The following is an 18,847-nucleotide window of genomic DNA, read 5'->3' as shown; positions in this document are numbered from 1 at the left end:
CCCCACCCTCCCTTCACCCCTGTGACCAGTTTTTTTTTGTCCCCAGTTCCAATGGCGGCAGTAAGACTTCTCCTGCCCTTTGTCAGTGGTCTGAGGTGATGAACCACCCTGGTCTGGTGTGTTGCGTCCAGCAAACAACAGGTGTGCCCCTGGTAGTGATGGTGAAACCAGACACCTTTCTTATCCAGGAGATTAAGACTCTTCCTGCTAAGGCCAAGGTCAGTGCCAGATTCTCCCATCACTTTGCCATGAACTGAATGTATTTTTACATTTATTTCTCAGTAGAGGCTTTTAAAAGATTTTATCAGTGCTTGTCTCCTAGCATCTTTTCTTTGCCACCCTTCTGCACCCCGTCCTGAGTGAAGCCAGGTGCTTCTCTGCCTCTCTTTCTCTGAGTTCTGAGTTATAAGGGTGGGAACTAATCCCTTCCTCTCCCCTCCTTTGTTCTTTTCTCTCTTAGATCCAAGACATGGTGGCCATTAGGCACACAGCCTGCAATGAGCAGCAGCGTACAACCATGATCTTGCTGTGTGAGGATGGCAGCCTGCGCATTTACATGGCTAACGTGGAGAACACTTCATACTGGCTCCAGCCATCCCTGCAGCCCAGCAGTGTCATCAGCATCATGAAACCTGTGCGGAAGCGCAAAACTGCCACTATTAGTAAGGCCCTGTCTTCATCTTTGGGGGAATGAGCATGGCAGAATTTTAGACAGAGGTAGAAGTTGCTGTAAATACCTAAAGAAATGGTGACTCCTTTGCATATATGTATTTGGTGCAGTTGGAGGTAGGTATTGTCCGGTTTTCTGAAAGCAAAGGTACCAAATGACAGGTGCCTATTGCCTATCCATGATAGTTAGTTCTTAGATGCCCTGTAAAGAACAACATCTTTAGCCTTGTTTGAGGAATTTTCTTTCTGGACATGGGGTAGTTGGTTTGCCTTCACGGTTGAATGAATTAGAGTAGATCCCTTCACTTGGCTAATTCTCCACTAAGTAGTGCAGACCCCAGCACAGGTGTCTCCACGAGGGGACTGCTCCTGGCAGATAGAGGATTATGCAGGGAAGAGAAAGCTTCAGTTTGGAGTGAGTGAAGCCAGCCAAGTAAAGACCATTGCAAAGCTCATCACATTGCCTAAATTGTCTCTAGAGTCCATTTGAGATAATGGTATAAATCATCCAACCGTAAAGAAGTAGCTCCTCCTGTTGTTGTTAATAAACCAGAGCCCATTCTGGTTCAGTATCCACTCAACAGCAACACCAGCTTTTTTGTATTACTAGGATATATGGTTGGAGGTAATGCCCACTGGAGAGCTAACCACATGTGGGTGCCGTGCTGATGCAAGCACTATAATCCATAGTTGGTTCAGAGAGGGGAGTGTGTGGAGTGTGGCTTAGTCTGGGAGGAGTCTTTCACTGTGGACTGAACAGAGATGCCAGAGACTGCGCACACTGAGGCTCTGACAATCTGTTGCTATTCTCCACAGCAACCCGCACATCTAGCCAAGTGACTTTCCCCATTGACTTCTTTGAACACAATCAGCAACTGACAGATGTGGAGTTTGGTGGTAATGACCTCCTACAAGTCTACAATGCACAACAGATAAAGCACAGGCTGAACTCAACTGGCATGTATGTGGCCAATACCAAGGTGAGGACTGTGCTAGGCTGGTTCAATACCTGGGCAGAAGGGCTTGTAATCATTATGGTTGGAGAACATGTCCCCTTTTACGGTGCACGTACAAGGCACATGCCCTTCCCTTTAGTTAACTGGTCAGGAAGAGTTGATTATTCTCACTCACTTACTGAAGGACTTGCATCCCAGAAGGCTAGATTTTCCTCATTACCAGCAGGGTAGTGCCTTAGAGGGTGGCAGGAGGTTGATAAAGCTGGGGAGAAAGAAAAAAGGCTGAGGAGGAAGAAGTCTTAAGAACTTCTCTTCAGTTTTTTGCTCTTTGTCTTTTGTCCCTACAGCCTGGTGGCTTCACCATTGAGATTAATAACAACAACAGCACTATGGTGATGACAGGCATGCGGATCCAGATCGGGACTCAGGCAGTTGAACGAGCCCCATCGTACATCGAGATATTCGGCAGAACTATGCAGCTTAACCTGAGTCGCTCACGCTGGTTTGACTTCCCCTTCACCAGAGAGGAGGCCTTGCAAGCTGATAAAAAGCTGAGCCTCTTCAGTGAGTCCCCAGCATCTGGAGCTGACTCGGTCTTTCTTGTTGTGAGGGCTGAATTAGAAGCTACCAGCCTGTGGCCCTCAGGGTTCTGAGATCCCCTCTGCTTTACCGATACCTTTGTGGTCTCTGCCAGCAGGAAGCTGTGCATGTTATTTGAGGTGTAAAAGAGGCAAGGTACCTGGAAAGGAGTGTACTTGAGAATGGGAGCGGTGAAGACGAGGCTGACTTGAGTAAGGGTTCACTTCCGCAGTGTGGAGTGAGCCTCACTGATGGGTCTGCTTCCTTGTTCAGGCAGAGAGAAGCAAGTCTGGCGTGGGAGATCGCCAGGCTCTGAAGCACAGATGACGGCCTCAGGTCACATATCTCTTCACACATGCCTGGCATGGCCTCGCTTGGCCATTGACAACTTAAAATCTTCCAAATACAATTCCTGAGCCTGCCTGCCTTGTTTCTGTTTCCGTTTCTGTTCCCCCCCCCCCCCCCATCAGTAGGGTCTTACTCGGCAGTTCAGGTTATCCTTTAACTTGCTATGTAGCCTAGTCTGGCCTCGAACTCACAGGATCCTCCTGGCTCATCCTCCTGGGTTCTGGGATTACATGTGTGTGCCACCACGCTCAACATTTCCTGAGCTTTTCTTAAGATTGGCATCTCCTCTTAATGTTTACTGGCCATCTTATTTCATGTTCTTTCTTCTAGTTTCTAGAAGTGTGAATGGTGGTGACCTGTACTTTGAACAGAGGAAGTGCTTAGAAACCCATGGGGCTGAGGGGTGGGAGATACAGTACTCTGATTGCCCAAAAGGATCTGTACAGTGCTGTTTGGGGACTCTTCCCGTAGACTGACTTCTTAGATTTTGGTCCATGGAACTGTTTGTGCATGCAACATCTAAAGTGCTGCTAATGTATCCGGGTTGGTAAAGTTCCTCTTTCTCTATACAAGTAATGTGATTTGTCCGTTTGTCCAGCCTGGTCTGGTCATTGCTTTGGAGGCATGATATTAGCTCGTTAGAGAATGTGTTTTCCTAAAGTTGTCTCTTGCTTATTGCAGTTGGTGCCTCAGTGGATCCAGCAGGTGTCACCATGATAGATGCTGTAAAAATTTATGGTAAGACTAAGGAGCAGTTTGGCTGGCCGGATGAGCCCCCGGAAGAGTTCCCATCTGCCTCTGTCAGCAACATTTGCCCTTCCAACCTGAACCAGAGTAACGGCACTGGAGACAGCGACTCAGCTGCCCCTACCACAACCAGCGGCACTGTTCTGGAGAGGTATCGGCGCTTAAGGGATTGACTTTGTCTTTTACCACTTTGCACTCCCTGCAGCACCTTGCTATGTCTTGAGAGAGTCAGTGTCTGTAACCATCTCAAGTATAACCTGTGATTTGCAAGTTTTCACACAACTCTGCTATATTCGATGTGTCCTTAGTGTGCAGAAGAAGCCTGGAAAATGGACTGAGTGTCACTGTACCCGGGCAGAAATTCTGTGCCTTTTTTCAATGCTCAGTACCCTTTGAATAGCTGGAGGCTACAGACTGGAAGGTGCTGAAGCCAGTACTTTAGTTTACGATTCAGCCTTGCTAAAATGATAGGGAAACAGCCTCCCTTTCATGCTGAGTGCATCATCTTCCCATCTTTCTCTGTAGTAGCTACTCTGTGGGAGTGACATTGTCAGCAAGAGAGGCTGCTGCTGTGTCTTGTAGCAGAGCATAGAGTCTCCCTAAAGCTCCCTACGGTGGCATTCTTCAGCATCGTGCTTGGCTTCTTTGTGCTAGGTAGCTGCCGGTTTGCCATGGTAGACAAATAACTCATGATGTAAGATAGTGAGCTTCTTACATTGTAAGTCACGAGACGAGCCAGCCACGCTTGGATTCACTGCCTCCCACCGGCGGTCTCCCCACTTCTTTCTTTTTTCCCACCCTGTTCACATATGGTTTGCTTAGGATGTGTTTCCAGATTTCTCTGAGCTTCACAGTTTTTTCTTTTTTTCCTTTGCTTCTCCCCCCAAGTTCTGAAACTGAGTCCCTAACCAAGCTGGACCGGTTAGTATGCCCTCTTTCTTTTCTCTGCACGAGTGAGTGTGTGTCAGAGAGCAGCATATGCGATGGTGTGGCTTTGCGTGGATTCTGCTTCTGTTGAGACTCCCGCTCATTTCTGTCCTGATCATTGCATGGCTGCGGAGCTCTCCCTGTGTATAAATGGAGCATCCCCCAGATTTTGAGTGCACTGTTACTGTTGGCTGCTCGGGCTCTCAGCTTGCTCTTCCTTTCCCCAGTCCTCGCTGCTGCTTCTTTACAGTGGATGAGAAGAGGGTGGGGGGGCCAAGCAAAAAGTCCTGCCGTCTGATGAGTCACTGGAGAGCTTCTCTGTCATGTTTGTTCTATGCTTCAGTTCTTCTGTTCTGGTTTTTTGTGTTGTCTTCCTCTACTTCCCCCGTCCCCTTTCTCTGCAGCTGCCTTCTCAATACTTGCTTTCTCTGACAGAGCTTCAGCTGTCAGGATGTTGGTCTTTTTACTGTGCCGCGTTAAAGGATGAAGCTCTGAGAGCATGTTACTTGGTACCCTGTAAGAGTTGGGCCTTCTCCGGAGAGGAGAATTTTCAGTTTTTTTAAGATATTTTGTTCTACCCTTCGAATGTTGGCAAGTGGTATGCACCTAAAAATATGTCACATTTGCTCTACCATACTTAGAGACTTATAGGAAATAATCTTTGTGCATTTTCTTGGATCTGTAAGTAAAATCTAGCCTTAACCTTCCCAATCAAAGAAGATGGCTTTATCCTTTCTTTTGGGTCTCCCTTTGCCCACTGATCTCTGGGCACCTGAGCTTTGGGTCCCGTTGCATCAACACTAATTTGCCCATCTCAGTGATCCCTGCCACAGGCAACAAAAGGAAGCACATTTATCCTCTTTGAGGAAGAAAGGCCCCCGTCTTTGAATTACAGATTATGCACATGGCCTCAGGTTGATCTCCAAGCAGGAGCCAGGTTTCTTCTGGCCTGTAACACAAGCAGTGATATGCGTGATGCCTCTGGCTGGGCTTACTGTGCTTTGATTCTGTATTTGGCATTCATTAGCTGTCCCCAAGGTCCTCACGACTATACTTTGCCTACACTAAAGTACAAGGCAGAGAGAGCAGTTGTTGTACTCAAGCCAGGTTTTCTGTCTCCCCAGGCTGGTTGTGAGTTCTTTAGAAGCCCTGGAAAGCTGCTTTGCTGTTGGCCCAATCATCGAGAAGGCAAGTCACTTCTTCAAAGCACACGGGAGCTTTCTGAAGAGACAGTAAATCAGTGGAGTTGTCTGAAGCCCTGAGGCCTCACAGCTAAAAAACACTTAGAGCTGAATCTTGATTTTTAAAGAAGCTCCAGAGAAGTCTTTGTCTTCAAGCGTCCTGCTTCCGGGAGCTATACTGAGATGTGTCATAGAGTAGGAAGAAAACTGGCACATAAACACCGTATGGGAGTCAAGAGCTTCCATCCTGGTTCTTCACTTATGTTTTAGGGTTTTGGGTGGGAGCGGTAACCAGGGATCAAACTCGGGTCCTTGTGCTTTTGAAGCAGGTGGTAGAACCACTGAGGTAAAATCCCTGGCCCTTCCCTTATGTTTTAGGAAGATTATAATTTTTGCGACCTTTTTATTTTCTATTTTTTGCTCTTTGTGATCTATGGCATATAACCAAGCTCTGGTGACCTGGAAGGGAGGGAAGGGAGGGAAGGAGGGGAGGGCAGAATAGAGAGCTCTTTCTGCACTGAGATACTAGGGTTAGTCATAACCCTGCCATCTTTCCCATCAGGAAAGAAACAAGAATGCAGCTCAGGAGCTGGCTACTTTGTTGCTATCCCTGCCAGCTCCTGCCAGTGTCCAGCAGCAGTCCAAGAGCCTGCTGGCCAGCCTGCACACCAGCCGCTCGGCCTATCATAGCCACAAGGTAATCGTTGCTTCTCAGGGAGGCCTTTTGTAGAAATGGAAGTTGTGGTCCTGATAGGGAATCAAATAAGTTGGCTTTTTGTATGTAAAGCAAGAGCCTAGCAGAGTAAGCTGGAGAAAGGATCTATAGCACTGAAATTGGACCCAGAGTCCAAAGCTTCTGAAAAGTGTAAGAACACCACTCAAAACTGATGATTACCCAGCTAATGGCTTGCATTATTTGCATTATTTTTCTGTCCCTCTTACAGGATCAACAAGACTTTAAAAAGAAAGGGAGACACACTGGGTGTGGGTGGCAGCTTCTCCCAGGAAGAGAGTGAGGGAAAGGGACTCCTTCAAGAGGACTACTGGTGTTTTCAGCCCTCAGCCGTGGGCTGGCACGTATAGTTATACTCTTCTGGGAGGTGGTTGTTGAGTGGTATAGTAGTGGAGCCTCTAAGGTGAGAGGGTTTCACCCATGAAAGTCAGCAGCTGCCGAGGAAGGTAAGTTGGGCTAGTTTCCTTAGATGGAAAAGATGATATGGCAGACCAGTGAGGAAGACGGGCTTTGGGAGAAGCCACCTGCCCGTAAATGCAGGTTAACCTTTGTTCCTTCAGCCTGTAAAAATGAGAAATGTTTTACCTGCTGAGCTTCCCAAAGAAAGACCATCTTGGAAATATCATTCTTAGGCAACAGAAAGCTGCTAAGAGAGGAGTCTTCACCTGAGGAAGGAGATCTTGGCTGCTGCTGCTCTGGAGAATTAAATGGAATCTGACTTTCCTTCCTGCCATATTTTGATCCTGATTGCATGACTTTTGACTTTTTAAAGACGTCAGTGTTTTATGTATTAAGAAATTTAACATACTGGCCTGCTTTGAAGATTTGCCTAGTTGGTAGTTAGCCTGCTGTCTTGACAGGAAATAACAGTCCCCACCATCTGCCAGTCTCTGTTTCCTCTGTTCGGTGTTTTAGTGCCCAGCCTTTGCTTCTGGTTGATCCTCTGTGATGCTGCTGTTTTATAGGATCAGGCCTTGCTCAGCAAAGCTGTACAGTGTCTCAACACATCCAGTAAAGAAGGCAAGGATTTGGACCCTGAAGTGTTCCAGAGACTGGTGATCACAGCGCGCTCCATTGCCATCATGCGTCCTAATAATCTTGTCCACTTTACGGAGTCAAAGCTGCCCCAGATGGAAACAGGTGAACTTGGCCTATGTGGCCGTGGTCCTGAAATCTGCTTAATATGCACCTTCGTCACTCTCAGTCATCTCTTCTGTTGTCACTGGCCTTGGACTGACTTTGTGCTCTGAGGAAGGGATTTTATTCCCTCATCCTTTTAGCTTGTAGGGCCTCGGACCATTTTAATAAATTCTCCTTCCAGTGGTCGTGCTTTTGGTCATCTTTGAGTTTATGTAGTGTTCTGGACATCAGGTACAATCTGTCTCTGTAGTTACTACCTCTTGGAGTCTTTAGGAAAAAGTGAAGCTTGTTGAGCCCTGCTCGTGTTGCACTCGTGGGTTTGGATCTTATACTTCCGTGGTGTTCTTTTGCTGCTACTTCAATGGCTTTTCTTGGTGCTTCATTCTGTTTCCCTACTTCTCCTCTCATTGCCTGGGTACCAAACCAGTAGAGTTTATTGATGCCTTTATCTTTTACATGTTCCCATACCCCATTGCCATCCTGCTTATCCTTCTAACCCTACAATCCTGGAGTCATTCTAGAGAAATCTCAGATGTTCTCCTAGGTTCTAGAAGTTGAACAGTTGCAATGGACACCTATCTCTGAATCTGCTGTAAAGATCCTGAATGTTCCCCTTTCTACTTAATTCTAACATACAATGTTTTCTGTGATATTCCTTTCCCAGACTGTTTTTTTCCTAGATGTGCCTGCTGGAATCTAGGGATAGTTGGCATATTGATTGGGGCCCCACTTGAAACTCCCTCCGCAGGCAAGCTCCCTTGACCTGAGTTAACCTTAAAACAAATTAAATTCCATCTTAGATTTACCATCACCCATAATTTTCTTTCTCTTGTGTAGAAGGAGTGGATGAAGGGAAAGAACCACAGAAGCAGGTGGAGGAAGAGTGCTGTAGTTTCATTACCCAGCTTGTGAATCACTTCTGGAAACTGCATGCATCCAAACCCAAGAATGCTTTCTTGGCACCCGCCTGTCTCCCAGGTACTCTGTTAAAAGGGATACTTGGATTGTGGCATTTAGTGAAGTCAGTACAGCTCTGTCTTCAGATAACTATGACGCTTAGCCTTTAGCTTCATCATCTGTTTCTTCCAGAATTAATAACGGGAAATAGAAATCTGTGAGATCAGTGCATTTCCAAAATGGGAATTAGTATTTGTGGGAGAGTTAGATTTTCCTTGTACTATGTGTCTTTGTGTGGGGCTGCATACTTCACGTAAGGAGATGCTCTGCCAGTGTGTGCATGAATGCATGTGTGTTCCTAGTGATATTTACAATTAAAAAATATATATATATATTTGCAGGGCTGGGGATTTAGCTTGCTTCGCAAGTGCAAGGTCCCAAGTTGGATCCCCGGTACCAAAAAATATCTGTTTGCAGTACTGGGGTGCAAACCTAGGGGTACCCTTATCACTGAGGGTACATCTCCTTCCCTTCCTGCTTTCCCTCACTCCCTACCTTCCTCAGTGTCTTGCTAACTTGCCCAGGTGGGACTCAAACGTACAGTCCTCCTGCCTCCGTCTCCCTAAATTTTGCGATTTCAGGCATGGACCACCACATGCAACTTACAATTGTTTTTAAAAAATCTTTATGAACTTGGTGTAATGATAGTTCAAAAGGCAAAAAAAAAAAAAGAAAAAAAAATTAAACATCTGCCTTGAGAATTATTTCCAAGTTACTTTGCCATAGACATCTAACTTCTGATGTTACTGAAAGTTTAAATGGAAGAGGGGGATCTGAGTAGTATTAGCAGTAGCAGTAGTAGTAGCAATAGAGAAAAGTAGAATGACCTAGTAGTCATTATGTTGGAGGTTACTTGGATGATAAGTAAAAGGCTTCTCAAGGTTGAGGGTTGTAGGGATGTTTAGGATCTTGCCTGTCCCTTCACATTTCCCTGCCTCATCTTTTCTTCTGCAGAGTGGACCACTACTTAATTCTGGAAAGTAGGGTATCTGGAAAGACTTCTGAGTTTGGTAGATTAGGAGACTATATATATTGTGTGTGTGTGTGTGTGTATTTTATTGACTTGCCGTGTCTGTGCTTGTCAATTTTTTGTTAGCTTGACCTTCACATTGGCATGATTTGTACTTTTGTCTCAGGCTCTCAAGTTTCTGTAGAGGTTTCTCCAGTAGAAATGATATTTTTCTTCCCTTCAGGCCTTACTCATATTGAAGCAACTGTTAATGCGCTGGTGGACATTATCCATGGCTACTGTACCTGTGAGCTGGACTGTATCAATATAGCATCCAAGATCTACATGCAGATGCTCCTGTGTCCTGTACGTATCAGTACAACCTCAGATACCTCTCATTGGTCTGGGAATGTCTGGAAAAAAAAAAATCAAGAAGTTGTGTAAACTAATGAAGTAGACTTAAAGAAAAGTTTAATAACTTTAATATTAATAAAAGCTTGAAGGTCTTGCAGCACAAAAGAGTAGGATTTGGAAAGAGGGTGGACTTAGTCTTTCTTATTCAATGTTGAATCCTAGTCTGGTGTTTGCTACATACTGTGCTTAGTATTTTATAAGTATTACATAAATGAGTGCTTGTGTGAATGTAATGAGATTTGTATTTCCAGTGACCCTGTCACTGAAGCTAAGTGTAAGAGCACAGTACTGTTTGTAGCACAGGGCAAAGAGGAACCCTGAGAGCCAGAGTGGGATTCAGGAGCAAGTGGCCTGCCAGCCTGTCACCAAGAACTGAGAAAAAGGAAGGTAGTAAATGGGTCAGGAGTGCCAGTCAACTTGCTAGATTTGGTCAGTTGGGTTGCAGGTGAGAACAGTCTGTGTGTGTGCGCGCTTGACCAGAAAGGAAGGTGTTACAGGTAGTGTCATGAATAACATGAAACCTAAGTATGACAGTTGCTTTTTAAACTTTAGGATCCTGCTGTGAGCTTTTCTTGTAAACAAGCTCTAATTCGAGTCCTGAGGCCCAGGAACAAACGGAGACATGTGACACTGCCCTCTTCTCCTCGAAGCAACACTCCAATGGGTAATGGGAGGTCTGAGATTAGATTTGAGTCAGGGATTGAGGGGTGGGGGAACGTAGCACTAGGATATATTGCTTATGTCAACCAAGGACCTAAAGCCTTTTGTTTTCCTAATTTTTTACCCTAGTTTTCATCAGACAATTTAAGATGGCATGTAAAAATGTTAAAAAATAATCAAGCCAAGGGTACAGAAAAATCTGTCACAAGATCCCACGTGATTATTAAGGAAAGATCTTATAGGAACAGTTAGCAAAATTGCAATGATCAAACAAAATGTACCTGTTATTTCTGAGGAAAAAAACACTTTTCTGGGCTGGGGGTTTAGCTCAGTGGTTCCAGCACCTGCTTTGCAAGCCCAAGGACCTCAGTTCGATCCCCGTTACCAAAAAAACAAACAAAACAAAAAAACAAAAATCTTTTCCTGGCACAAAAATTTCATTAAGGATCTATTTGGTTGCCTAAGGGGCATGAATACTGAATAAACTTAGCTACTGCTAAGTGGCCAGCAGATGTCACAGACTCTTCATGATACATTTGGACATGGTCAAGTTCATAACATTTTACATTTTAGTAAAAGTTCTACAGAATCTAAATAGTAGCATTATATTATATAATGCACTGGTTACTTGATTCAAAAGTTGAGTATCAGTGAGGCCATGGGTATGTTAATTAGCTTGTTTGTAGTTATTCACAATGTATATATATCTTGAAATGTGCACATTAAATGCAAATGATGTTGTCATTTTATAAGAAAAAAATGAAATAAGTTGTGTGTTTTTAAATTTCCTAATAGTTATTATAAAGAGCAAAAGTAAATAAGTATAATTAATTTATTAATTGTTTTATCTAACGTCAAAAGTATTTCAGTGTAGTCAATGTTAAAAACTATTAGTGAAATACCTTGCATTTTATGGTACTGTCTTTGCAATCCAGTGTGTGTTTCACACTTGTAGCATTCCCTAGTTGGACTAACCACTTTTTAAGAGCTCAGTAGCCACCTGTGGCTGATGCCTATTGTGTAGGAAATGTAAAGGAATATATACAGCTTTGTACCTTTGTACCTTTAAGTTTTTCACGAACTGGGTAATGTTTTGTGGCTTTTTTCTCTGGCAAGAACCTCTAGTGCAGCTGGCTTGGTGTTCTAATTACAGGCATATTTTCATGCCTTGACCCATCGAGTGGAAGGCCAGGTCTCTCTGTCCTCTTCTGTCAGTAGGAGTCTCACCTGGACTTCCTCCTTAGTGGAAGGTCTTCCCACCTTCCCACAGAAGGGGGCCCAGGCAGGGCCTGTTGTGGTGTCCTTGGATTCCATTCGATGGTTTTACATTTTAGTTTTGGTTCTTCTCATAATGATTACATAGTGTGAAAATCTCACTGACTTAGTTGTTTTGGGAAAAAGTAGTGAAATAAACTCTAGGGTGCCATGACAAATAATAGGTAAACATTCAATTGCACTATTTTTCCTGTCTTGTTGAAGGTCTTCGACAAATTGTTGGGAGTTTGTGGGGCCAACCGTCTTAGATTTCTCTGCTTTTGGGATCCAAGGTTGTTCTTTTTCCTTCATCAGCTGGAAAAGTCTGTTTTTGTGGGGGCAAGTTTATTCTTAACCATATCTTCCCAAATCCTCCGAGGTTCAGGAAGCAAAAGAACAAAGCTTCCAGACATAACACCCTGGAGTTTTGCCTTGGAATCATAGAGTGCCGGCTGCTGGCTTGTCTTGGGCTTTTGTTGCTATGTGATTTATCATACCTATGTCAGTGGAAGAAAGAGCACACTCCTTCAGGTGACTGGAGTTTCTTTGACTCAGGAGACAAGGACGATGATGACGATGATGATGCAGATGAGAAAATGCAGTCATCGGGCATCCCGGATGGTGGTCACATCCGTCAGGAAAGCCAGGAGCAGAGTGAGGTGGACCATGGAGATTTTGAGATGGTGGTGAGTCTGGCAGCAGGAGAGAAGAGGAGGAACTTCGAACTCCCCTCTAGCTCTTATTCAGTGGATTTCCTGAAGTTACCATTTACTGTGGGACACTGACAGAGCTTTCTCTCTGCAGTCTGAGTCGATGGTCCTGGAGACAGCTGAAAATGTCAACAATGGCAACCCCTCTCCCCTGGAGGCCCTGCTGGCAGGTGCAGAGGGCTTTCCCCCAATGCTGGACATCCCGCCGGATGCAGATGACGAGACCATGGTTGAACTAGCCATTGCCCTGAGCCTGCAGCAGGACCAACAAGGTAGAAGGAAATGCCAAGAACAAAGTGGCCCTTTGGCCTTGCACAGGAAAGAGGGTTTGGCAGTTACTGATATCCAGCTGACTTTAGCTTATCCCCATATTGGGAGAGAGGTTGATCTGGGTGAGAGCTGTTCAGAGACACAGGTGGAGAGTGAGAGGGATTGTAGCAGGAATTTCAGCCTGGGAACCAATCTCACAGCTTCTGCTAGTTTGGTCTTTTGGATTATTTCCTCCTGAATCTGTTGGATTCCTCTGGCCTCTGTCCTGCCTGAGCAGAAGGATACATTCCACCCTCTCTGTAACTGGGTGGACAGCAATGGCTGATTAACTTCCTCTAGGCCAGCGGACTCCCATGTTGGTGTTTAGAGACTCCTAAGGGCAGCTGGTGGCCAAAGCAATACTGTGGTCGGGGCCTGGAGGGAATGTTGTGCTCACTCTCCACTTGTTTCCCAGGCAGCAGCAGCAGTGCCCTGGGCCTGCAGAGCCTGGGACTGTCCGGCCAGGCACCCAGCTCTTCCTCTCTGGACGCAGGAACCCTCTCTGACACCACAGCATCAGGTAACTGTCCACAGCAAGGAGCACGGCTCAGGTCCTCAGGACCTTCAGGCCTTGTTTCCGGTGCTGTGAGAGTGTAACGGGCAGCTGCTTTGACAGGCCATTCTGGACTTCCTGCTTCTGCCGTGGCTTTAGAAATACGGGTGTGGAAGGTGTCGGGCCGCAGCTTGGCGACGGCGCTCATGGCTCTGCTTCCTCGCACTCTGCATGCTGCCTGGCTTCAGCTGATTCCCGAGGAGAAGTCAGAGAACAGCTTGTGGCTGTTTAGCCATAGGGTTTAAATTACAGTGTTTGGTGTTCTTTGTCAGAGTTCTGCTGTGTGAGATGATGTTACGAAGGAGACAGAACTAGGGCTCACACCTGTTAACTTTTCACTCTTCATCTGCATGTGACCCTGTGAGCTTGGGCGGTAGGGGTTGTGGACAGCAAAATCCATAAGAAATCTTCAGAACTTGTTTTGTCTTTTTCTCATCTGATAAGAAAAAAGCAAATTTCTGAGTAGGGTCAAACAGGAGAATCACACACCTAAGAAATCCATGGGAAAATCAACCCCCAAGTAATGTAAGGGTTGATTCATACTTTTTTAGACTGATGCTTTCCCATATTTTCACCCTCCCCCCACCCTCCTCCCTTGAGAGAGCTTTACCCTTTGGGGGACACTGGCTGTCCCCACCTGCTGCCATGGCCCGTTGCTTTTTTTGAGGTCTCTTCAGTTGCTGTCATTTCAGGCTTCGAGGTCGCTGTCGTGTTGTGCCAATTGTGTTCGTACCATGCTGTGTGGCTGTCTTGGCTTTCCTCCCCTGTGTATCTCATCCAGCGTTTTCCTCCTGTCTCAGCTCAGCCCTGATCCTGGATGCTGTGGCTGTCTCTGGGGAATTTCCTTGCTTCGTTATTAGCATCTGATGAGGATGATTAGGAGGTGTGAAATTTCCCAATGAGCTCCCTTCTGAACCACATGTTTAAAAAAACTAGCAGAGCTCATGATAAGTGATTTTCTAACAAAGCACAAATTGACTGATTGCAAAGCAAATCCATTAAATTCAGTTTAATGCTTTGAATGGCTGTGTCTACTTTCGAGTCTCTCAGCAGGTGTCAGTAACACCTAGACAGTGGTAACCATAGTTAGGAAACCCGGTGTCCACGTCACAGATTCTTACTGAATCTCTGCACCGTAACTTAACAGCGAAGGAAATGCCCAGTGAACTGGGTTTTCAATTCTGTCTAAGTACTGTTTGCAATGCACCATGTGGTGTTTGTTACGTTAGTGATTAACCAGCAAAGCATATCTTTCCCTTTTTTTTCTGACTACAGGATATATAAACTGCATTGTGTCCTCTACACTATGTGGTTTGATGCTTCACCCCAAGGAGGGGTTTTTACCTGTAACAGCTCTTGTTACTCTCTTAGCTCCAGCCTCAGACGACGAGGGCAGCACAGCAGCGACTGATGGTTCTACCCTTCGGACCTCTCCTGCCGACCATGGTGGTAGTGTGGGCTCAGAGAGCGGGGGAAGTGCAGTGGACTCAGTGGCTGGCGAGCACAGTGGTAATGTGCCTGGGGGTCTTGATCTCCTTGGGCAGAGGGTGGAGACGAGACAGGAGTCCCTGCCTGGGCCCTGGGATATTTTCTCAAAGAGAAGTGTTCTCATTGAAAGTCTTGTAGATTTCATTTGACCTTAACCCTAGAGTTTCTGATACTTAATAGCAATATCCTAGTCTCAGCGGGGTTTAGTATTGAATATTTTACAGGCGTCCTTTAATTATTTGTTAGTAGAAGAGCAATGAGACATACATCACTCGTCATTAAAATAATTGTGGTGTGAACTTAAAGCTCATTATCCTATGATTTTTGCTTCTGAACTATTGGGGAAGTGTATTTTTGGGCAACCCTGGTAGTGATCAGTAGTGTTAACAGAAAGCCATCCCCACGTTACCCTAGCTGATGAGGTGGGGCTCTGGAATGAAGGGACGTGACAAAGCCATTTTGGTTTGCCCTTGCAATCTGTCTGTAGTTAACAACTAGCTGTGAAAATTTTTCATGGAAAAGATTCAGAGTAGCTGATCATTCCCGTGTGATGTATGAGATAGGTGTTTATTAGCGGTTGAGATTAGATCTTGTGCGTGGAGTTTATATGCTATAGGAGGAAGAGTGCCTCTAGGATGATTTAGCATAGTGTTGTGGTGCCAGAATCATGAATTCAGACCTTATTTAGGTTCATAGAGATGAAAACTGAAGCTTCCAGTTATCTTTTAACCATTGCTGACTTCAGAATACATTAGGTTCCATCATGCTTTGGGAGCTGATTTGTTCTTTTTCGATTGTTTCCCTCTAGTTTCTGGCCGTAGCAGTGCTTATGGTGACGCCACAGCTGAGGGCCACCCAGCTGGACCAGGAAGTGTCAGCTCAAGCACGGGTGCTATCAGCACCACCACCGGGCACCAGGAGGGAGATGGCTCAGAAGGAGAAGGGGAAGGGGAAACTGAAGGAGATGTCCACACCAGCAACAGGTCAGGATGCATCTGGCTGTTCACCGTTGGGAGGCTTTCCTGCCTGAGAGTATTTCAAGAATAGCAGGCAGAGTGGTGATAGTAGCATACTTTCTTTTTAAATATACACGAAGAGTTTAAGATCTTAGGTCATGCTCTAGATCTGCCTTCCTTGTCTGATGAGGGTTATATAAGATTAATTGAAGAGGGAATAGAACATGGTGTTTCTCTGAAAGCTCTCCAAATCTCTTAATAACTGTGAAGGGATCATTATAAAACCATGGCTTTTTCTTACTAACATTTTTTTGTTTCATCATTACCAGAAGCTCATTACGTAACACTCTTTTTACATGACCCTGTTGGAACCCCAGCAGAGTTATTAAGTATATAGTAGTAGAAATAGCTCCTTATCCTGTTTGTTTAGAAGGTAAAATAAATAAGACAGAGTAAATATAGGTTTGTATCTAGAAGTACCAACAGGAGAGCATTTTGAAATTGATAATCATCTACAAACTCCTAATGCATCCCTGTCGAGAAATTGTGGTGGTGTTTGGTACTATAGGTGGAGTGAATTCTTTTACCCTAGTACTGAGGATTGAACTCGGGGCCTTTGCTTTGAGATAAATCCCCAGTCCTTTTATAGCCACAGAATATAACACCAGTTTTGTCATAAAGGTGCATTATTGTGGGTGTATCATACTGGTGTTCTTTAGAATATTTCTGTTGATATATTATTTTTTATGAATTTTATTAAACATTGTGTACTTAATAGGAAAAAATGTCAAAAAAGTAAAGCATGAATTTTACATATTTACCTAGTGTTTATTAAAAAAAAAAAAAAACCTCAAAATTTTCAATATTGACTGTTTTTGGCATACAAAGCCTAAAATAATAGCAAATTCCTATATGAACTAAATGAAAATGCCACAAAAAAGAAATCTTTACTTGAGTTGTCACACCAGAGGCAGTCTTCACACATGACAACAGCAGTTCCATACACATGTATCGCTTACACAGACAGCACATGTGTTTTGCTTTCCTTTTTTTTTTTTGTAGGACATACTTGACATCTTGCTGGTCTTGCTGTTTTGTCTGGAGGTTCTTATTATATTATACAATGTATAGTTAACAGGAACATAAAATAGCAATACAACAAAGTATTAAATTCTTAGTATGTATCACACTGTTAGAATAAACATCAGCATTTTCATATCATCGGTGTACTTGCTTACAAAGTATGAATTTTGATAATAAGATAATGTTGCAGCAGAGCAGAGCCGCTCAGTGCTATAGCCAGGTGTTACAGCTCAGTGTCACAGCTAAGTGCCACAGCTCTGACGCACAGCTGAGTGTTACCGCTTAGCACTGCAGCCATGTGCCACAGCTCTGAGGTAGAGCTGAGCTTTACAGCTCAGTGTGGCAGCTCTGGAACACAGCTCTTGGAATTTGAAGATTCGAGAATCCAATGGTCAGATGAAGAGGTAGAAAATAAACCTTTATTATGCTGGCAAGCCCCAACGGACTCAGATGGTCTCACAGCAATCTGAGCACTCTACCAGAAACAAGAGCCCCCTTATAGGAACTACTGGGTAGGCAAGCAAGCTCACTGAAATGGGGGCGGAGTTACAGAACATTCCTGAGGCTGTGGAGCTTTAACAGAACATTCTTGAAAGGTCATTTTGTTACATTGGGCAACACATTTACATTTCCAAAACAAAATATTCTGTGGGGAAACAAATGGAGGAAAGGCAAGGGCCTGTCTTATTGTGTTAGCACCTCTAACAGTAATATCAGAAATAAATTCCTATATGAACTACATTGAAAATACCAATAGAACTCTACAACAAAAAATAGTCTGCTTCACTTGTCACACCCAAGACGGCCTTCACACACAACTACTGCATGTTCTGTGCGCATGTCTTGCTTACATTGACAGCACATGTACTTACTTTCTTGTGTCTTGCAGACTATTTTCACCTTTCTTCCTGTTTTATCAGGAGCTCCTTACCATATTTTACAACATGCACTTAGCAGGAAAATAAGATACCCATAAAATAAAATAACAAATATGTAACGAGTGCTTAGATAGACATCAGTATTTTCATGGCAGTTGTTCACTTGCTAACAAAACCTAAAAGATAACATCAGAAAAATCTATGTGAACTACAATGTAAATACAAACAAAAGTCTACCAGAGAAATAATCTTTGCTTCAACTATCACACCCAATGCAGTCTTCAAACAAGAACACTCTATGTACCATACACAAGTATCACTTGTACTGATGGCACATGTGTTTTGTTTTCCTATCCTGTTTTGTTAGGGCACAGTTGATAGCTTTTGTTTTCCTGTTGCCATAGTAGGTCATTGTGATGCTGTGCCTGCCCTTTCACCTGTCAGCTCACCAGTGTTCTTTTTTTTTTTTTTTTTTTTTTTTTTTTGCATAGTTCCCTGGGCAGAAACATTTTTTTTTTCCCCTCTGCTGTAAATGATATCTATGAGTTTGAACACCAGTCTTCTAAGAAAATTTCTTCATGGAGTTTTTTACTTATGTTCTTCATAAACTTTTAAATTATTTATGCCACACATGTTTAGGATTGAGTAAAATGCAATCCTTGGCCAATGCTTTGTGTTTCAAGTAACAGCATAATTGCTGTATAACTCATCAACAGCATCTACTCTGCCTTTGGTTTTGGTGTAGAAAATTGCCATCCCGCCGGCCATGGTGGCGCATGCCTGTAATCCTAGTACTCGGTAGGCTGAGGCAGGAGGATTGCTGTGAGTTGGAGACCAGCCTGGGCTACATAGTGAGTTCCAGGTCAGTTTCAACTACATAGACCCTGTCTCAAAAAAACAAACAAACAAAAAAGAAAGTTGCCATCTCAGGCTTCTATTTTGTTGAGGTATCCTTATCAATATTTCCATCATAGAGTAACGTTGGTATTAGTACCAGTTTGTTTTTCTTTGCCCTATATAAGGCCAGTGTTATATCTTTCTGAAATCTAAAGATTGTACTATAAAATTCTGTTTAGAAATTGCAACATTTCACTTGGAATTTCTGCTTTGTTATATACAGTTCCTATGCTGGTCAGCTTGTGCTCTCTTCGCAAATGTAATATTTGGAAATTGTTGATTGTCACATTCCAGTTAGGTTGGGAGATGTGAGCAACAATAGTACTCGGTAGGCTGAGGCAGGAGGATTGCTGTGAGTTGGAGACCAGCCTGGGCTACATAGTGAGTTCCAGGTCAGTTTCAACTACATAGACCCTGTCTCAAAAAAACAAACAAACAAAAAAGAAAGTTGCCATCTCA

General features: G+C 44.1%; 1 protein-coding gene across 1 annotated transcript in view; it reads left to right on the top strand.

Annotated features, from left to right (window-relative positions):
- Ubr4 (ubiquitin protein ligase E3 component n-recognin 4) overlaps positions 1-18,847 on the top strand; it is a 119,920-nt gene that overhangs the window by 45,800 nt on the left and 55,273 nt on the right. Inside the window, exons 44-61 of the mRNA XM_033767472.1 lie at positions 47-218; positions 461-662; positions 1,486-1,649; positions 1,973-2,189; positions 3,234-3,450; positions 4,188-4,220; positions 5,351-5,414; positions 5,970-6,104; positions 7,106-7,280; positions 7,945-8,028; positions 8,118-8,258; positions 9,431-9,552; positions 10,153-10,264; positions 12,070-12,200; positions 12,319-12,496; positions 12,949-13,053; positions 14,458-14,595; positions 15,383-15,557. Of these exons, the coding sequence (XP_033623363.1) occupies positions 47-218; positions 461-662; positions 1,486-1,649; positions 1,973-2,189; positions 3,234-3,450; positions 4,188-4,220; positions 5,351-5,414; positions 5,970-6,104; positions 7,106-7,280; positions 7,945-8,028; positions 8,118-8,258; positions 9,431-9,552; positions 10,153-10,264; positions 12,070-12,200; positions 12,319-12,496; positions 12,949-13,053; positions 14,458-14,595; positions 15,383-15,557 (2,565 nt within the window). The remainder of the gene's footprint in view (positions 1-46; positions 219-460; positions 663-1,485; positions 1,650-1,972; positions 2,190-3,233; positions 3,451-4,187; positions 4,221-5,350; positions 5,415-5,969; positions 6,105-7,105; positions 7,281-7,944; positions 8,029-8,117; positions 8,259-9,430; positions 9,553-10,152; positions 10,265-12,069; positions 12,201-12,318; positions 12,497-12,948; positions 13,054-14,457; positions 14,596-15,382; positions 15,558-18,847) is intronic.

The sequence above is a fragment of the Fukomys damarensis genome, unplaced genomic scaffold, assembly GCF_012274545.1.
Source record: "Fukomys damarensis isolate Sample0158 unplaced genomic scaffold, DMR_v1.0_HiC HiC_scaffold_23, whole genome shotgun sequence".
NCBI classification, from domain to species: Eukaryota; Metazoa; Chordata; class Mammalia; order Rodentia; family Bathyergidae; genus Fukomys; species Fukomys damarensis.
Note: the sequence above shows the minus strand (reverse complement) of the source record. Positions and strands in the feature narration are given on the sequence as shown.